Source organism: Arachis hypogaea, chromosome 16, assembly GCF_003086295.3.
Source record: "Arachis hypogaea cultivar Tifrunner chromosome 16, arahy.Tifrunner.gnm2.J5K5, whole genome shotgun sequence".
Lineage (NCBI taxonomy): Eukaryota > Viridiplantae > Streptophyta > Magnoliopsida > Fabales > Fabaceae > Arachis > Arachis hypogaea.
The window spans coordinates 114570596-114588491 of record NC_092051.1 but is presented as its reverse complement, the minus strand read 5'-3'; the positions used below and the strand labels follow the sequence as shown (position 1 = coordinate 114588491).

Genomic DNA, 17896 nt, shown 5'->3' with positions numbered 1-17896 from the left:
GGGCCCACTTGGTGAGTGTTTGGACTGAGCTTTGATGAGATCCATGTGCTATGAGGCCTCTAGAGTGTTGAACGCTGGCTAAGGGGTCCTCTTTGGGCATTTGGACGTTGGTCTCCTCTTTTAGGCGTTGGACGCCTAGAATAGGGCAAAAGGCTGGCGTTGGATGCTAGTTTTGCGCCTTCAATTCTGAAGCAAAGTATGGACTATTATATATTGTTGGAAAGTTCTGGAAGTCAACTTTCCATATCCATTGAGAACGCTCTGTTTGGACTTCTGTAGCTCCAGAAAAGCTCTTTCGAGTGCAAGGAGGTCAGATCCGGACAGCATCTGCAGTGCTTTCTCTGTCTCTGAATCAGACTTTTGCTCCAACTCCTTAATTTCAGCGAGAAAATACCTAAAATTGCACAAAAACACACAAACTCAAAGTAGAATCTAAAAATATGAATTTTACACTAAAACCTATGAAAATTTAATAAAACTTGAACAAAACATGCTAAAAACTATATGAAAATGATGTCAAAAAGCGTATAAAATATCCGCCCATCAAGAGTGCCATGAAAAACTGTCATATTTTAAAATAGTTCGCTAAAAAATTTATAGTGTCAGAACTTTCACCACCCATTCTTTCATAATTAGTAATAATAATATGAAAAGGGAAAAATTAGTAAAAATATTATAACGTTGGTTGCATAGCATTAAGTAATGTGATGGTTGCTATCGTTTTAGAGAAAGATAAAGGTGTAGTAAATGGTATGATAGTTGTTATGGTTATAAAGAAAAATAAGAAGAAGAAGATGAGGGTATGTATATAATTTATTTATATTATTTTTTACTTATTTTTATTTGGACCATCAAGGTCCCCAATATACCTTTTCCCACCTAAGATAAAATCCTGTATTAAAATTGGAAGAAGTGAACAGAATTTGTGTTTCTTGAGTCGGAGCATTAATCAGTCTTAATTGCCTCTCTTGTTGAGTCAAGAGAGAAAAAGCTTCATTCACTTTAGTTACAAATAAAGACATAGAGAATATTTAATTTGCGAATAGTATACCATGGTAAAGAGTATATGTGGCAAATATTTGAGAAATAATACAAATTTTGAGAAGAAAATTTTAGGGTGTCTTTAGGTTTAGGATCGAAGGTTCTTAATAGCCTACAAAATGGGGGTTAAATCTAGGATCACTTTTTATTTCTTTAGAAATTTGATCACCAAGATATATTGAAATGTTGATATTATTGTGTCTGAGTTAGTGATTATGCAGGAGACAAAATTATTTTATCTCATAACGAACAGAATGAAACAGAGCAAAAAAGAGAAGCTTACTGACGAACAGATTTTTGACGGTTTATAATTTCACAATAAATCCTCGTTGCAAGTATAGTATCTAAACCAACAAAGAATCATTTCATGCAAAAAAATTGTTTGTCACAAGTAACAAACCCCAATAAAAACAATAACCGAAGTATTCAAACCTCGGGTCGTCTCTCAAGGAATTGCAGAGAGGTGTAGTTATTATTGGTTATGGAAAAGTATCTTTTTGGGGTTTTGAATAAGGAACAAGAAAAGTAAATTGCAAGAATTAAACTAATAGTTAAGAAAGGCTCTTGGCAAGGTATGAGAACTAGAAGTCCTATCCTAGTTATCCTTATCAATTGTGATGAGAATTGTCCATTGCTCCTACTTAGTTAACCTCTAACTATGAAGGAAAGTCAAGTGGATGAATCAATTTGATTCCTCAAGTCCTAGTCAACTTCTAAGGAAAGACTAGCTTTAGAGGGATCCAAACCAACTAGCAACTTTCAATTATCAACCAACAAAGGAGTTTGATAACTCAAGAGTCTCCAATTACTCAACCAAAGTCAAGAGGAGAGAAACCTACTCTAAAATCCAACCAAGCATTTTTATCAAATACTTGGTAGGCACAACATAAAAACATAGAAAACTAGCAAGGAATATTAAATCCAAATGATCAATTGCAAACATCAATGACTCACAAATAATAGAAGAAGCAATAAATATGAAATACCTCAACTTGCATTAAATAGAAAATCAAATCTAACATGAAAATTCATAAACTAAATTGGGAAGATAAATAAACTAACAAGAGAAATAGATAAACTAAAGTGCTCGAACTAATAAGAGTAGAAGAAAACTAAATTAAAGCAAAATAGAAATCTGAGATTAAGGAAAGCTAAACCTAAAATCCTAAAACCTAGAGAGAGGAGAGAGCCTCTCTCTCTAGAAAACTACATCTAAAACCTAAAATTTTTGTGAATGAATTGTTGTATGAATGAATGAATGATTCCCCCATTTTGCAGCCTCTAATATGTGTTTTCTGAGCCAAAAACTGGGCCAAAAGGAGCCCAGAAATTGCCCCTAGCATTTTCTGATGCGTCCAGCACGTGGTTCTGTCACGCGTGCGTGTCACCTAACAGTATGGCAACTATGGCAAATTGTATATCATTTTGAAGCCCCAGATGTTAGCTTTCCAATGCAACTAGAACCGTCTCATTTGGATCTCTGTAGCTCAAGTTATGGTCGATTTAGTACGATGAGGTCAGGCTTGATAGCTTAACAATTCCTTCAATTTCTTGTATTCCTTCCACTTTTGCATGCTTCCTTTTCATCCTCTAAGTCATTCCTGCCCTATAAACCCTGAAATCACTTAACATACATATCAAGGTATCGAATGGTAATAAGAGAGGATTAAACATAGCAAATTTAAGGCCAAAGAAGCATGTTTTCAATCATAGCACAAAATTAGGAAGGAAAATGTAAAACATGCGAATTATATGAATAAGTGTGAGAATAGTGGATAAAATCCACTCAATTAAGCACAAAATGTACCACAAAATAGTGGTGCATCAAATCTCCCCACACTTAAAATTAGCATGTCCTCTGCTAAGCTCAAGAGAAGCTATAAAGGAGTGAAGAGGAATGGTAAAACTTATGAAATGCAACCTATCTATATGAATGCAACTAAATGCAAAAATACTTCTACCTACTTGGTTAAAAGTAAACAAATTCTCCAAGACAAACATAAATCAGATTCCACTAATTCAAATTACACAATAAGAGACAAGTAAACTTGTAAGAAGATAGCTCATGAAAGCCGGGAACACAGAATCAAGCATTGAACCCTCACTGGAAGTGTATATGCACTCTAATTGCTCAAGTGTCTAGGGTTAATCCACTCTACTCTTCTCTAGTCATGCTTTCTAAAATTTTGTTCTTCATCTAACCAATCAACAAATATTTAGTGTACAAATGCAAACATCATGAGGTCTTTTCAAGGTTGTAATGGGGCTAAGGTAAGGGTGAGGATATATGTATGGCCAAGTGAGCTATAATATGAATCTTTAACTAACCTAAGTTCTCACCTAACACACACACACTCTATATAATTCTAAAATCATGCCTAGCTACCCAAAAATCCCACTTTTGTATCACATACCTATGTATCAATTTTTTTTAATTCCATCACATATGCATTGATCTTTTATTAAACTTAGCATTGGGGTGATTTTATCCCCTATTCATTCATTTTTTTATCATAAATAAAAAAAGCATAATATATCAATGCATATGGTTTTTCTGATTTCACATGAGCAAGCACCCAAATTTTCAATATTTTTCAGTAAAAACACAACACATTCTCATCAACCTAAGTTCCCACAATTCCCCACACTTAGTTGACACACAATCTCTATCTTAAACTAACCAAAGATTCAAATGGGTTAATTAATTATTTTTTCCGCTTAAGGCTAGTGATGTGGTAATATAAAGAACAAATGGGGGTTAAAAAGGCTCAAAGTGGCAAACAAAGGTAAATGAAATGGTGGCCTATTTTGGATAAGTGAGCTAATAACAAATGATGGCCTCAATCATATGTATGCATGCAAATACACTAAACAATGGACATATAGAATGGAACAAACCATAGATTGCAATCATAGAAATGAAAACACACAAGAATAAAAATCATGGTTAAATAGTGTAACCATATAATTAAGCTCAAAATCTCATAGGTTGTGTGTTCTTAGCTATAAACCATGTTCCAAATTACAATCTTCAAACAAGTTTAACAAAAAAATTTTAATTTAAATTAGTGAAATGCCATAAAAAAGGTCTTGAAAAAGAACTTATCACTCCAATCAAGTAGTGGTAGAAGAACATGCACAAAATCAAACAAACATGCAATCAAACATGCAAATGCAACAACTAATTTAACAAGAAAAATTAAACATTGGTGTTGAAATAGGAAATAACTAATCCACGGAAGTCGGTATCGACCTCCCCACACTTAAAGATTGCACCGTCCTCGGTGCATGCTAAGATGTGCAAGTGGACGGGCTGTTACAACTGATACTTTTTTCCAAAGATTGTGCAGATGGACTTGTCGGTCGCCCCATTGAGAAGCTTTTCCTTTCCCTTCTTGGTGGCCATCCTGAAAGAAAAGAAAAAAGAAGAAAAGTAATCTAGAAAAAAAGATAAGAAAACAAATAAAGTATGGATGGGTTAATGCCAAATAATAAGGGTCTCAACTACATGGTAGCTACAACATGCAAGTGAGAAAACAATAAAAGCAAATGGCATATCAATAGTGCAAAAATTGCAATAATGGGAAAGAGATAGTAGGTAATTGGTGCACGAAATTGTGATGTCCAGGCTCAAACAATCCCCGGCAACGTGAGCAACTTGGTGCTCTGATCTCAATACATAATTGTCACAACTTCGATACAACTAACCAGCAAGTGCACTGGGTCGTCCAAGTAATACCTTACGTGAGTAAGGGTCGAATCCCACGGAGATTGTTGGTATGAAGCAAGCTATGGTCACCTTGTAAATCTCAGTCAGGCAGATATAAAGTGATAATGGTGTTTTCGAATATTATATAATAAAATAGGGATATAGATACTTATGTAAATCATTGGTAGGAATTTCAGATAAGCGAATGGAGATGCTTTTCGTTCCTCTGAACCTCTGCTTTCCTGCTATCTTCATCCAATCAGTCTTACTCCTTTCCATGGCTGGCTTTATGCAAGTGCATCACCGTTGTCAGTGGCTACATCCCCTCCTCTCAGTGAATAATATGCTCACGCACCCTGTCACGGCACGGCTATTCATCTGTCGGTTCCCGATCATGCTGGAATAGGATTCACCCTCCTTTTGCGTCTGTCACTAACGCCCAGCACTCGCGAGTTTGAAGCTCGTCACAGTCATTCAATCATTGAATCCTACTCAGAATACCACAGACAAGGTTTAGACCTTCCGGATTCTCTTGAATGCCGCCATCATTCTAGCTTACGCCACGAAGATTCTGGTTAGGAGATCTAAGAGATACTCATTCTAGCTTAATTCATGTAGAACAGAAGTGTTTGTCAGGCACGCGTTCATAAGGGAGAAGGATGATGAGCGTCACACATAATCATCACCTTCATCACGTTCTTGGGTGCGAATGGATATCTTAGAAGCGAAATAAGAAGAATTGAATAGAAAACAGTAGTACTTTGCATTAATCTTTGAGGGACAGCAGAGCTCCACACCTTAATCTATGGAGTGTAGAAACTCTACCGTATGAAAATACATAAGTGAAGGTCTAGGCATGGCCGAGATGGCCAGCCCCCTAAACGAGATCAATAGTCTCCTAAGATGAACAATGGATTAAAACTGAGACCAAAGATGGTCAAAAAGACTAGTAAAAGGTCCTATTTATAATAAACTAGTCACTAGGGTTTACATGAGTAAGTAATTGATGCATAAATCCACTTCCGGGGCCTACTTGGTGTGTGTTTGGGCTGAGCTTAAGTGTTCCACGTGCAGAGGCCATTTGTGGAGTTGAACGCCAGTTTCTGTGCCAGTTTGGGCGTTCAACTCTGGTTTTGGATCCTTTTCTGGCGCTGGACGCCAGATTTGGGCAGAAGGCTGGCGTTGAACGCCAGTTTACATCGTTAATTCTTGGCCAAAGTATGGACTATTATATATTGCTGGAAAGCCCTGGATGTCTACTTTCCAACGCAATTGGAAGCGCGCCATTTCGAGTTCTGTAGCTCCAGAAAATCCACTTTGAGTGCAGGGAGGTCAGAATCCAACAGCATCAGCAGTCCTTTTTCAACCTCTGAATCTGATTTCTGCTCAAGTCCCTCAAATTTCAGCCAGAAAATACCTGAAATCACAGAAAAATACACAAACTCATAGTAAAGTCCAGAAATGTGAATTTAACATAAAAACTAATGAAAACATCCCTAAAAGTGACTAGATCCTACTAAAAACATACTAAAAACAATGCCAAAAAGCGTATAAATTATCCGCTCATCACAACACCAAACTTAAATTGTTGCTTGTCCCCAAGCAACTGAAAATCAAATAGGATAAAAAGAAGAGAATATACTATAAATTCCAAACTATCAATGAAACATAGCTCCAATCATATGAGCGGGACTTATAGCTTTTTGCCTCTTGAATAGTTTTGGCATCTCACTTTATCCATTGAGGTTCAGAATGATTGGCATCTATAGGAACTTCAGATTTCGAATAGTGTTATTGACTCTCCTAGTTCAGTATGATGATTCTTGAACACAGCTTCTTTATGAGTCTTGGCCGTGGCCCTAAGCATTTTGTTTTCCAGTATTACCACCGGATACATAAATGCCACAGACACATAATTGGGTGAACCTTTTTAGATTGTGACTCAGCTTTGCTAAAGTCCCCAATTAGAGGTGTCCAGGGTTCTTAAGCACACTCTTCTTTTGCTTTGGACCTTGACTTTAACCGCTCAGTCTCAAGTTTTCACTTGACACCTACACGCCACAAGCACATGGTTAGGGACAGCTTGGTTTAGCCGCTTAGACCAGGATTTTATTCCTTTAGGCCCTCCTATCCACTGATGCTCAAAGCCTTGGGATCCTTTTTATTTGCCCTTGCCTTTTGGTTTTAAGGGTTATTGGCTTTTTCTGCTTGCTTTTTCTTTTTCTTTTTTTTTCTATATTTTTTTTTTCGCCTACTTTTTTTTTTCTTTTTTTTTTCTGCAAGCTTTGATCTTTGCTGCTTTTTCTTGCTTCAAGAATCATTTTTATGATTTTTCAGATTATCAAATAACATGTCTCCTAGTCATCATTCTTTCAAGAGCCAACATATTTAACATTCTTAAACAACAACTTCAAAAGACATATGCATTGTTCAAGCATACATTTAGAAAACAAGAAGCATTGTCACCACATCAATATAATTAAACTAAGTTCAAGGATAAATTCGAAACTCATGTACTTCTTGTTCTTTTGAATTAAAACATTTTTCATTTAAGAGAGGTGATGGATTCATAGGACATTCATATCTTTAAGATAAAGTTACTAACTACTAATGATCATGTAATGAAGGCACAGACATAGATAAGCACATAACATAGAAAACGAAAAACAGAAGAAAGAAGAACAAGGAATGAATCCACCTTAGTGATGGTGGTGTTTTCTTCTTGAGGAACCAATGATGTCTTTGAGCTCTTCTATGTCTCTTCCTTGTCTTTGTTGCTCCTCCCTCATTGCTTTCTGATCTTCTCTTATTTCATGGAGCATGATGGAGTGCTCTTGATGTTCCACCCTTAGTTGTCCCATATTGGAACTTAATTCTCCTAGGGAGGTATTGATTTGCTCCCAATAGTTATGTGGAGGAAAGTGCATTTGAGGCATCTCAGGGATCTCATGGAAATGAGCTTCTTGCGCCTCTTGAGCTCCATGACTGGGCTCTCTTGCTTGCTCCATCTTTTTCTTAGTGATGGGCTTTTCCTCTTTAATGAGGATATCTCCCTCTATGTCAATCCCAGCTGAATTGCATAGGTGGCAAATGAGGTGAGGAAAGGCTAACCTTGCCATGGTGGAGGACTTGTCAGCCACCTTGTAGAGTTCTTGAGGTATAATCTCATGAACTTCCACCTCTTCTCCAATCATGATGCTATGGATCATGATGGCCCGGTCTGTAGTAACTTCAGACCGGTTGCTAGTGGGAATGATTGAGCATTGAATAAACTCCAACCATCCTCTAGCTATAGGCTTGAGGTCCAATCTTCTTAGTTGAACCGGCTTGCCTTTGGAGTCAACCTTCCATTGAGCTCCTTCTACACATATGTCCATAAGGACTTGGTCCAACCTTTGATCAAAGTTGACTCTCCTTGTGTAGGGGCGTGCGTTCTCTTCCATGTATGGCAAGTTGAACGCCAACCTTACATTTTCCGAACTAAAATCCAAGTATTTCCCCCGAACCATTGTAACATAGTTCTTTGGATCCGGGTTCTTACTTTGATCATGGTTCTTGGTGATCCATGCATTGGCATAGAACTCTTGAACCATTAGGATGCCGACTTGTTGGATGGGATTTGTTAAAACTTCCCAACCTCTTCTTTGAATTTCATGTCGGATCTCCGGATACTCATTTCTTTTGAGTTTAAAAGGGACCTCAGGGATCACCTTCTTCTTGGCCACAACATCATAGAAGTGGTCTTGATGGGCTTTGGAGATGAATCTTTCCATCTCCCATGACTCGGATGTGGAAGCTTTTGTCTTCCCTTTCCCTCTTCTAGAGGATTCTCCGGTCTTAGGTGCCATCAATGGTAATGGAAAAACAAAAAAGCTATGCTTTTACCACACCAAACTTAGAATATTGCTCGCCCTCGAGCAATAAACAAAAGAATAGAAGAAGAAGAAGAAGAAATATGGAGAGGGAGAGGGAGATGTGGTTTCGGCCAAGGAGAGTGTAGAGGGGTGTGTTGTGTGAATTTGATGAAGAATGGAGGTCTTTATATAGGGAATGGAAGGGGGTTAAGGTTCGGCCATATGGGTGGGTTTGGGTGGGAAATTGGTTTTGAATTTTGAAGGTAGGTGGAGTTTATGAGGTAGGTTTATGGGGAAGAGGAGATGGATGTGAGTGGTGAAGGTTTAGTGGGAAAGAGAGATTGAGGTGATTGGTGAGGGGTTTTTGGGTAAGAGTGTTTATGGGGTTGTGTGAAAGAGAGTGGTGAGAAGAAGTGAGTGGAGGTAGGTGGGGATCCTGTGGGATCCACAGATCCTGAGTGGATCCTGTGGGGTCCACAGATCCTGAGGTGTTCAAGGATTTACATCCCTGCACCCATTAGGCATGTAAAAATGCCTTTGTATCCAACTCTGGGCGTTCAGCGCCAGGTTGGTGGCCATTTTAGGCGTTCAACGCCCATCTGTGTGCCATTTCTGGCGTTTGAACGCCAGAACCATGCCTGTTCTGGCGTTCAGCGCCCAGAAGCTGCCCATTTTGGGCGTTCAGCGCCAGAACCATGCTCTGTTCTGGCGCTGAACGCCAGACAGATGCTCCTCCAGGGTGTGATTTTTCTTCTGCTGTTTTTGATTCTGTTTTCAATTTTTCTATTTATTTTGTGACTCCACATGATCATGAACCTAAGAAAACATGAAAAACAATAAAAATAAGAATTAGATAAACATTGGGTTGCCTCCCAACAAGCGCTTCTTTAATGTCAATAGCTTGACAGTGGGCTCTCATGGAGCCTCACAGATGTGCAGAGCTTTGTTGAAACTCTCCAACACCAAACTTAGAGTTTGGATATGAGAGTTCAACACCAAACTTAGAGTTTGGTTGTGGCCTCCCAACACCAAACTTAGGGTTTGACTGTGGGGGCTCTGGTTGACTCTGCTTTGAGAGAAGCTTTTCAAGCTTCCTCTCCATGGTTGCAGAGGGAGATCCTTGAGTTTTGAATACAAGGGAGTTCTCATTCCATTGAAGGACTATTTCACCTCTGTCAACATCAATCACAGCTCTTGCTGTGGCCAGGAAAGGTCTTCCTAGGATGATGGATTTATCCTCTTCCTTTCCAGTATCCAGGACTATGAAATCAGTAGGTATGTAAAGGCCCTCAACCTTTACTAATACATCTTCTACTTGTCCATAAGCCTGTCTTCTTGAGCTGTCTGCCATCTCTAGTGAGATTTTAGCAGCTTGCACCCCATAGATTCCCAGTTTCTCTATTACAGAGAGGGGCCACTACAAGAAAAATACCCATTCAAGTACACTTGAAAAGTGTAGCCAAAACCAAAAAAAAATGATGCCTTAGGAAAAGGCTACGCTTTTTAGGCTTCGGAGACACTTTTGTAGGCGATGCTTATACTAGTGTTGCCTATTCTCAAAGGCTACGCTTTTCTGTAGCAAAGGCTACGCTTCTCGCCTTTGAGAATAGGGTACGCTTTTTAAGTGATGCTGTTCAGGACCTAAGGCTACGCTTTTCAGCACTAATGGTTACCATAATTCTAAAGAATAGGCTACACTTTTCAGAGCTACTGCATCACTTTATAAAAGTAGCAAATAGTATACCTATAGCTACTCTATATAAGTGTAGCCTTTTGTCCCTCATTTTTTTTTTAAATTTCTGTTTATATATATATATATATATAAACAGAAATTTCTAACAATTTTTTTATCTAAACTCTAATATTTGAGAATATAATTATATATATAATCCTGTATTGTTAATTAAATTAGTTAATTATTATAAAATAAAAATGTATACATATATAATATAATACCATACAATAATCTTTAAACAATAAAAATTATACTGAAACAAAATATAAGTATACAATGAACCAAAAATATTGGAATGATCATAATTTTAAGCATTCATACATCTCAAACTAGAATAAGTATACTCATATAATGCACTTAGAGTTTATTACTAATAAACTAGGAAAAATCAAAATATTATATCATATAAATGTATCTTAGCTTCTAATAAAAGACATCATCATCAACCATACATCTTTCAATTTCCACCTTTGTCAATAAACCATCATGATAAGCATCTCAATCTTCATTCACATCTTCAGAATTATCCTGCATAATTATATAGAAAAATAATTATAATTTGAAAAAGTATAAGAAGAAAAAAGTAGTTAACAGATTAATAACACATACAATATCCGAGAGGCATAAGATAATTGAAACTACTCTAATTTTCATATCACCAAAGTCTTTTGCTTTAAAATAACAATCACATTCAGGGGGATACTATAAATCACCATAAAGGACAACTAAAAAACAGACCAACACAACTTCATACTAAATGGGAACTAAAATCAGAAAAATCAGAAAACCAAAACCAGAAAAATCAGAAAAACCAGAAAAATTACAGCTTTCATCCTGATAACAATAATATTAAAATTACATAATGAAAAAACAAAACCAAAAAAACCAAATCACAGCTTCCATCTTCTTCAATTTCAGTTCAAATTAAAAAAATATGGCATCTTCCTAAGTTCTAACAAATAAAAATTTTAAACTCAAAATCCTAATTAACAATTAACAATATATAAACAAATATTAGGGAATAAGAAAAAACTGGTCATACCATATTTATGTTTGGAATATGTGTTGATCCATGAGCGCTATTTGCATCAATTGGAGAGTGTTGGGCATCTTGTAACAATGCTTCAATTTCTTCCGGCCTCATTCCAGGTTCAGATCGCTGAACTAGTAACTTAATCATGTTTCGCAATCCATGAAGGTCAGCCTCTTGGTGCTGCTGTTTGGCCTTCATGTCTCCAAGTTCAGCCTTCAAAGATGTGACTTCCTCCTGGTGTTGTTGCTTGAGTTCAGAAATTTCTGCATGCTTTTTTAAGTCACGTCGTGTAATAGATCTTCCATAGCACCTAACCCGACCTGGTTGTTCTTTTCCAAATAAAGACTCAAAAGCTTCCTCATCTGTTTCACCAGCAGCTTGCCGGTTTTGGAATTCATCCTAATTAAAAGAAACATTTGACATAGAATTAGTTACCGTATCCTAAATTTGATTTATAATCATTAGTAATTCAATGAATTCTCATACAATTGCATCTTGTGTTTCCTGATCAACTTCCTTCCTTTTCCGACTTGTTCGAGTAGCAAGGAACATTTCAAACCTTTTTGGTTCCTCATTTGTTTCCTTTGTCGAGCGCTATAAAATAAAGCCTTAAATAAGTAAGTCTATAACAACATAACTAAAATTAACTAAACAAATCCCAGCACAAATATGAAATAAGTATACCAGAGCCACTCGTACTCTTCCGAAATTGATTGGCCCCATGCGATGTGGAAACTTTTGCTGTTCTTTATGTTTCTTATTTTTTTCTCTTATTGACTATAATTGAATAAAAGGTTAGCATATAGAAACAGAGAACAATATAATTAAATTTTGCTTCGGCAAACAAAATTACAGCAACCAGAATAGTAGCAGGTATAATTGCACAGAATAGAATTGCAGAAAACAAAATTGCACAAAACAGAACTATAGAAAATAGAATTGCAGCAACTTAAATTACAGCAAACAAAGTAGCCAAAAATAGAAATGTAAATACAGAAATTCAGAATGGAACTGGCAGCAATATATCCTAAAAAAATTTAATTCAGTTCAAGAACCTACATCAGAATGGATATGTGTTTGTACAGCATAAGAGAGGACAGATTCCAACATTATCAATTAAAATTTCATTATTTTGCTTATGTCTTAACAAACAATAATATATTTGCAATTAAAGTACCAACTATTTTACCTGGATTGTAGGATGACTCCAATAATAGATCAATTTTATGAATTGACTTTCTGGAACTTGTGTCGGTCGATTTTTCACTATATCTTCGATGGTATCAAAGGGAACAAAGTGCTTCTGCTTAATCTTTCCCTTGAACCGCTTCCAAGCATCCCGAATTGCTTGGATCACCCACTTTTCTCCACTGTCTGGGAGGATAAACTTGGTCTGCATGATATCAACAGTGTTATACGCACCTTGCTATATTTAAAATAATCAACATTTAATAATAATAGAAGAGTCTTACATTAACATAGTTCCACATGAATTTCTTAGCTTTAGGAGTTACAGCATGCCAGCTAGTGTACAAAAGACTCACAAATCTTTTATTTCTCCCAATTGTTCCTACGAAACTAGTTAAATTAGACACACTTTGATCGGTTGGTCCTACTGGCTGTCCAATATCAAAAATAACTTCTTCCCGCTGTTCCATAGTTCTTGCATAAATCTCTTTGCAAGTTGTTTTTCCCCAAGTTTTCTTCTTCTTTGGCTCTCCTAGTTTCATGCAGTAGGGGGAAAATTAGGGAGTAATTAGTGATGCCAATTGAAAAATTAAGCATTATGATTTACAAAAAAATATAAAAAATGATAGAAATAAATTACCTTCGTCATCATCAATGTCCTCCATCACATGTGAATAATAATTTTCATCAAGTGGAAAGCTATCTCCCACATCATCACTTAGTTCAGAGCTTAGTCCGTCAATTTCTACATCTATCCCATTTTCTTTTAAAAATTCATCAATAGTTGTAGCCTTTACCCTTGGCTTGCTCTTTTCCTTTCTTGATCCATCTTGCTCCGACATTAAATCTTCAGCTTGTGGGGTAGTGTTTGAACTCAGCAAAGTAGTGTCATGTTGCCTTTTTTGAGTTCTACCATGTGTGACTTGAATAATCTGCTGCTGCCTTTGGTTGATTGTGGGCTGAGTAGAATTTGCACAACTCCGATCTTGGCTTACAGTTGTTGGCATGCTATTATTCATATTACGAATTGCATCGAGCTTCCTTTTAAGTTCATCTGCACCCACCTTTGTAAGCTTAGAATTGTTCAAGCCTTGTGTTAACGGTTCATGTTGTACTTCATGCTTCTTTTTCTCAGCCATAGCCACAGTCAAGTGATTCTTTCTTTTTTTTATTTTCTGGCTGTTGCGCAGGAATGCTTGGCTGTACTTCCAGGGTTTCAGGCGTGAAATTCATCCTTTTGTTGATTGTGCTGAGTGTGCTTTGTAAATGAGTAAAATCCAGCTTCTTTGACGTACACTTCTTCACTCCTTTGGTTGCACTCAACTCTTTTTGACTTTCGACTACATCCAACCTTGGCATAGTTTCCTCCTTGTCATTACGTGCTGCACCTTGCATCACATATTACTTGCGTTCATTTACAATCCTTTGTCTCTTGGCCTCAAATTGTCGAAGCAGATTCTTACTTGATGTTGCTTTAAGATCAATAAATTCTTTATTCCTACACAAATAAATTAGTTAACTCGAGTTAATATAATCAATAAAGTGACACATCCTATAAGAAACACTAACAAAATGAGAAATTAAAACAAAAATATGACTTACAAATAAAAAGGTGAAGAAAACTTAGTTATACATATGTACATATTAAGCAATAAATTGCTTAGGCTGACCCATCAGAATCAGAATCTCCAATGAAATCTGCCTCATATTCTTGGGCAGAAGTCACTTGGGGAACCGTTTCAATAACTGTAGGTCGTAGATCATTCCTCTCCAGAATAAGTTCACCATCAGCAGCTGGTATGGCAGGACTTGTTATATGCTCGTGTTGTTCACTATAGAAGGTTTGACTGGCCTCAGACTCAGATTCGTCATTTGTTTTAAATAAGTCTCTTGGGATAGTTTCCATAACATAATGTTTGTTATGTTCATATGGATCTTGCACATAAAAACACTGATGTGCTTGAGATGCTAGTATGAAAGGTTCATTCTGGTAGCATTTCTTATTGAAGTGAACAAATGTAAGACCATATTTGTCTCTCCCAGCATCATACCACTCACACCGAAACAATACAACCTTAAAACGCCCAAAATAATCTAACTCTACTATCTCAAATAACCTGCCATAATAAGCTACAGTGTCTTGAATTGGACTTTTATCTTTAGCACTTGCAAAGCTTGAAGTTAAAGCAGTTAATGTGACACCACTATTTTGTGTTTTTCTCCTTGCCTCACGCTCCACAGTGTGAAACCTATATCCATTAGTTATATATCCAGAAAATCTTCTTGCAACAGAGCTTGGACCTCGAGATAATTCTTTTAGCCAAACAGGCACATCTAGATCTCTCGCCCGAGTTTCAAACCACTGCGAGAAGGTTCTACTGTGAACTTTTGCTTTTCTCCATTTTGTTCCCCGCTGATTGTTAACCTCATCCTCATGCTCTCTGTAGTTAATAATAGTTATGTTTGATCGGAAAAAATCTAAATGCACTTGATTTAGTGAATAAACATAAGTTATATTAAGTTACCTAACATAAACTGCGACTTCTTCACAATTGTATAATACATATACATGGGCTTGAGCACTTGATATGTCATCGAGATTAATTGGTTCTCCATTTCCCACGCCTAACGAACGACCTTTGTTAGAAAACAACTTTGAAGGCAAAACTTCGTCGTCATTAGGATCATCATCATTCCGAGGTCGCTTATTAAGTCTTGTTCGCACACCTCCATGCAAGTATCTTGAGCAGAAAGTTAAGCACTCTTCAGCCAGATATGCCTCTGCAATAGAACCTTCGGGGCGACTTTTGTTGCGTACATATGACTTTAATGTACACATGTACCTTTCTGGAGGATACATCCAACGAAACTGCACCGGACCACCCAATCTCACCTCATTTGCTAAATGAATAGGAAGATGAACCATTATGTCAAAAAAACTAGGGGGAAAGATCCTCTCAAGGTGGCATAATGTTTCCACAATCTCTAACTCCAGTCGATCTATCTCTTCCAGTGTTATTAACTTTTTGCATATGCGACGAAAAAAGGAACTTAGTCGAATCAACGGAATGGCCACGTGATCAGGAAGGATGCTTTTAATCGGTATTGGTAGTAAGTAGTGTAGCAAAAAATGAGCATCGTGGGTCTTATACCCATAAATTTTTCTTTCTGCTAGATGTACACACCGTGATATATTCGAAGCACTACCATCAGGTAGCTTTGTTGTCTTCAAAACACCACAAAAAATTGACTTCTCTGCAACAGTCATAGAAAAGCATGCCTTTGCCAACTTTGTTCTCTTGCCATTATTCACCTCCTTTGGTTGAAGATTTTTCCAGATCCCCAAATCTTTTAAGTCATATCGAGCATTCAGATGATCCTTTGTCTTGCCTGGGATATCCAAAAGAGTTCCAATTATACTGTCAAGTATGTTCTTCTCTATGTGCATGACATCTAAGTTGTGACGCAGCAGGTTCTTGTGCCAGTAAGGCAATTCAAAGAAAATTGATCTTTTTTTCCAATTCCATGGGAAACTATTTGATGTACTTTGCTTCTTCCCGAAAACATTCTCAACATTTTGTAGCATCTCAAAAATTTCTGTTCCTTCTATAACAGGTGGAGGGGGTCTTAATTCTTGCTTCCCATTAAAAGACCTTGTATTGGTTCTCCATGGATGATCCATGGGTAAAAAGACACGATGGTCCATATAAACTGTCTTCCGACTATGTTTTAGTTGTAGAGAAGAGGTATTTTTGTTGCAACAAGGGCAAGCCAATTTTCCCTTTGTACTCCACCCAGACAACATAGCATACGCAGGAAAATCATTAATTGTCCACAAAAGAGCTGCCCGCATTTGAAAGGTCTCATTCTTTGATGCATCATAAGTTTCCACCCCTATTTCCCACAACAACTTCAAGTCTTCCATCAATGGTTGTAGATACACGTCAATATCTTTGCCAGGTGATTGTGGCCCAGGAATAAGCAAAGAAAGCATACAATATTCAGGTTTCATGCACATCCACGGAGGCAAGTTGTATACCATCAGCATTACGGGTCACGTGCTCCATGAAATATTCATGCTACGAAATGGGTTGAACCCATCACTTGACAAGCCTAGTCTAATATTGCGTGATTCTTTTGCAAAATCTTCATTCATTTCATCAAAGTTCTTCCATGCCAGTCCATCAGCAGGATGCTTTAACGTCCCATCTTTAACGCGCTCCTCATCATGCCACCTCAGACTAGCTGCCGTTTTTGAGCACATAAATAATCGCTGAAGTCTTGGACTTATAGGAAAGTATCTCAGAGTCTTTGCAGGAATAGGACGACCTTTATTGTGAGGTTGGTTCTCGCTATTATCACTATAATTTTCAGTATATCGAGATGTACCACATACACGACATTGTGTTTCATCCTTTAGTTCTTTCCTATACAGGAGGCAATCATTAGGACAAGCATCAATTTTTTTATAATCCAGACCTAAATCTCTTATCATAGCCTTCGTCTTATGGAAAGATGGAGGTAGGTTAATTTCAGGCATTGCCTCTTTCAATAGCTCAAGAAGGGAAGTGAAGGAGGCATTGCTCCAACCGTGCAAACACTTTAACAAGTACAGGCGGATGGTAAAAGATAATGTAGAAAATTTCTTGCAGCCCGGGTATAACTCTTGACTTGCCCCATCTATTAAATTATAAAACTTTTTAGCCTCTTCATTTGGACCTACAGTAACACCCTCAGCATGATCTCCAAATGCATCATTAAGTAGTCCTTCGATGTCATCGCGTGCACCTTCATCATCCGTGTCATCATCAACCACCATCGGGATTGTCCATTCCCCGTGATTAATCCATGTTCTATATCCCTTAACAAATCCGTCGGCTACTAAATGGTCAAATACCACATCTCTTCTATACCACTCAATGTTACAACACTTCTTACAAGGACATTGAATTTGTTGTCCGTCCGGCTCTCCCTCAGAGTATGCAAACTCTAAGAAACTAATAACACCATTGATATACTCTTCGCTATACCTCGGTAGATCCATCCAATCCTTCGGCATATCATAAAACCTAATCGATAATTATTAAATTTTTTTGGAGAAAAATTTATAAGGGGTCGCAAAGTGAAGATAACAAGAGTAGAGGAGGAAGGGTGTTATGAAATATAAGGGGCATGGGCTATGAGACGGACTTCATAGCCTTGTAGTTAGGTTAGGAAATAGTTCCTAATCTTTAGAAGTAATTCTCTAAACATTTTACTAGAAACTCGCTGAAGCAAAACAAATTAAGGAAAACAAAGAATTTATAGTACATAAATAATAAGTTAAATTGCAACTT

At 37.2% G+C, this 17896-nt stretch overlaps 1 protein-coding gene across 1 annotated transcript; it reads right to left on the bottom strand.

The window, feature by feature from the left end:
* Window positions 1-16614: 16614 nt before the first annotated feature.
* Window positions 16615-17619, bottom strand: LOC140180188 (uncharacterized). The gene has a single exon (XM_072220615.1). It carries the CDS (start codon window positions 17617-17619, stop codon window positions 16615-16617), a length of 1005 nt encoding a protein of 334 aa, XP_072076716.1.
* Between the last annotated feature and the right edge of the window lie 277 nt (window positions 17620-17896).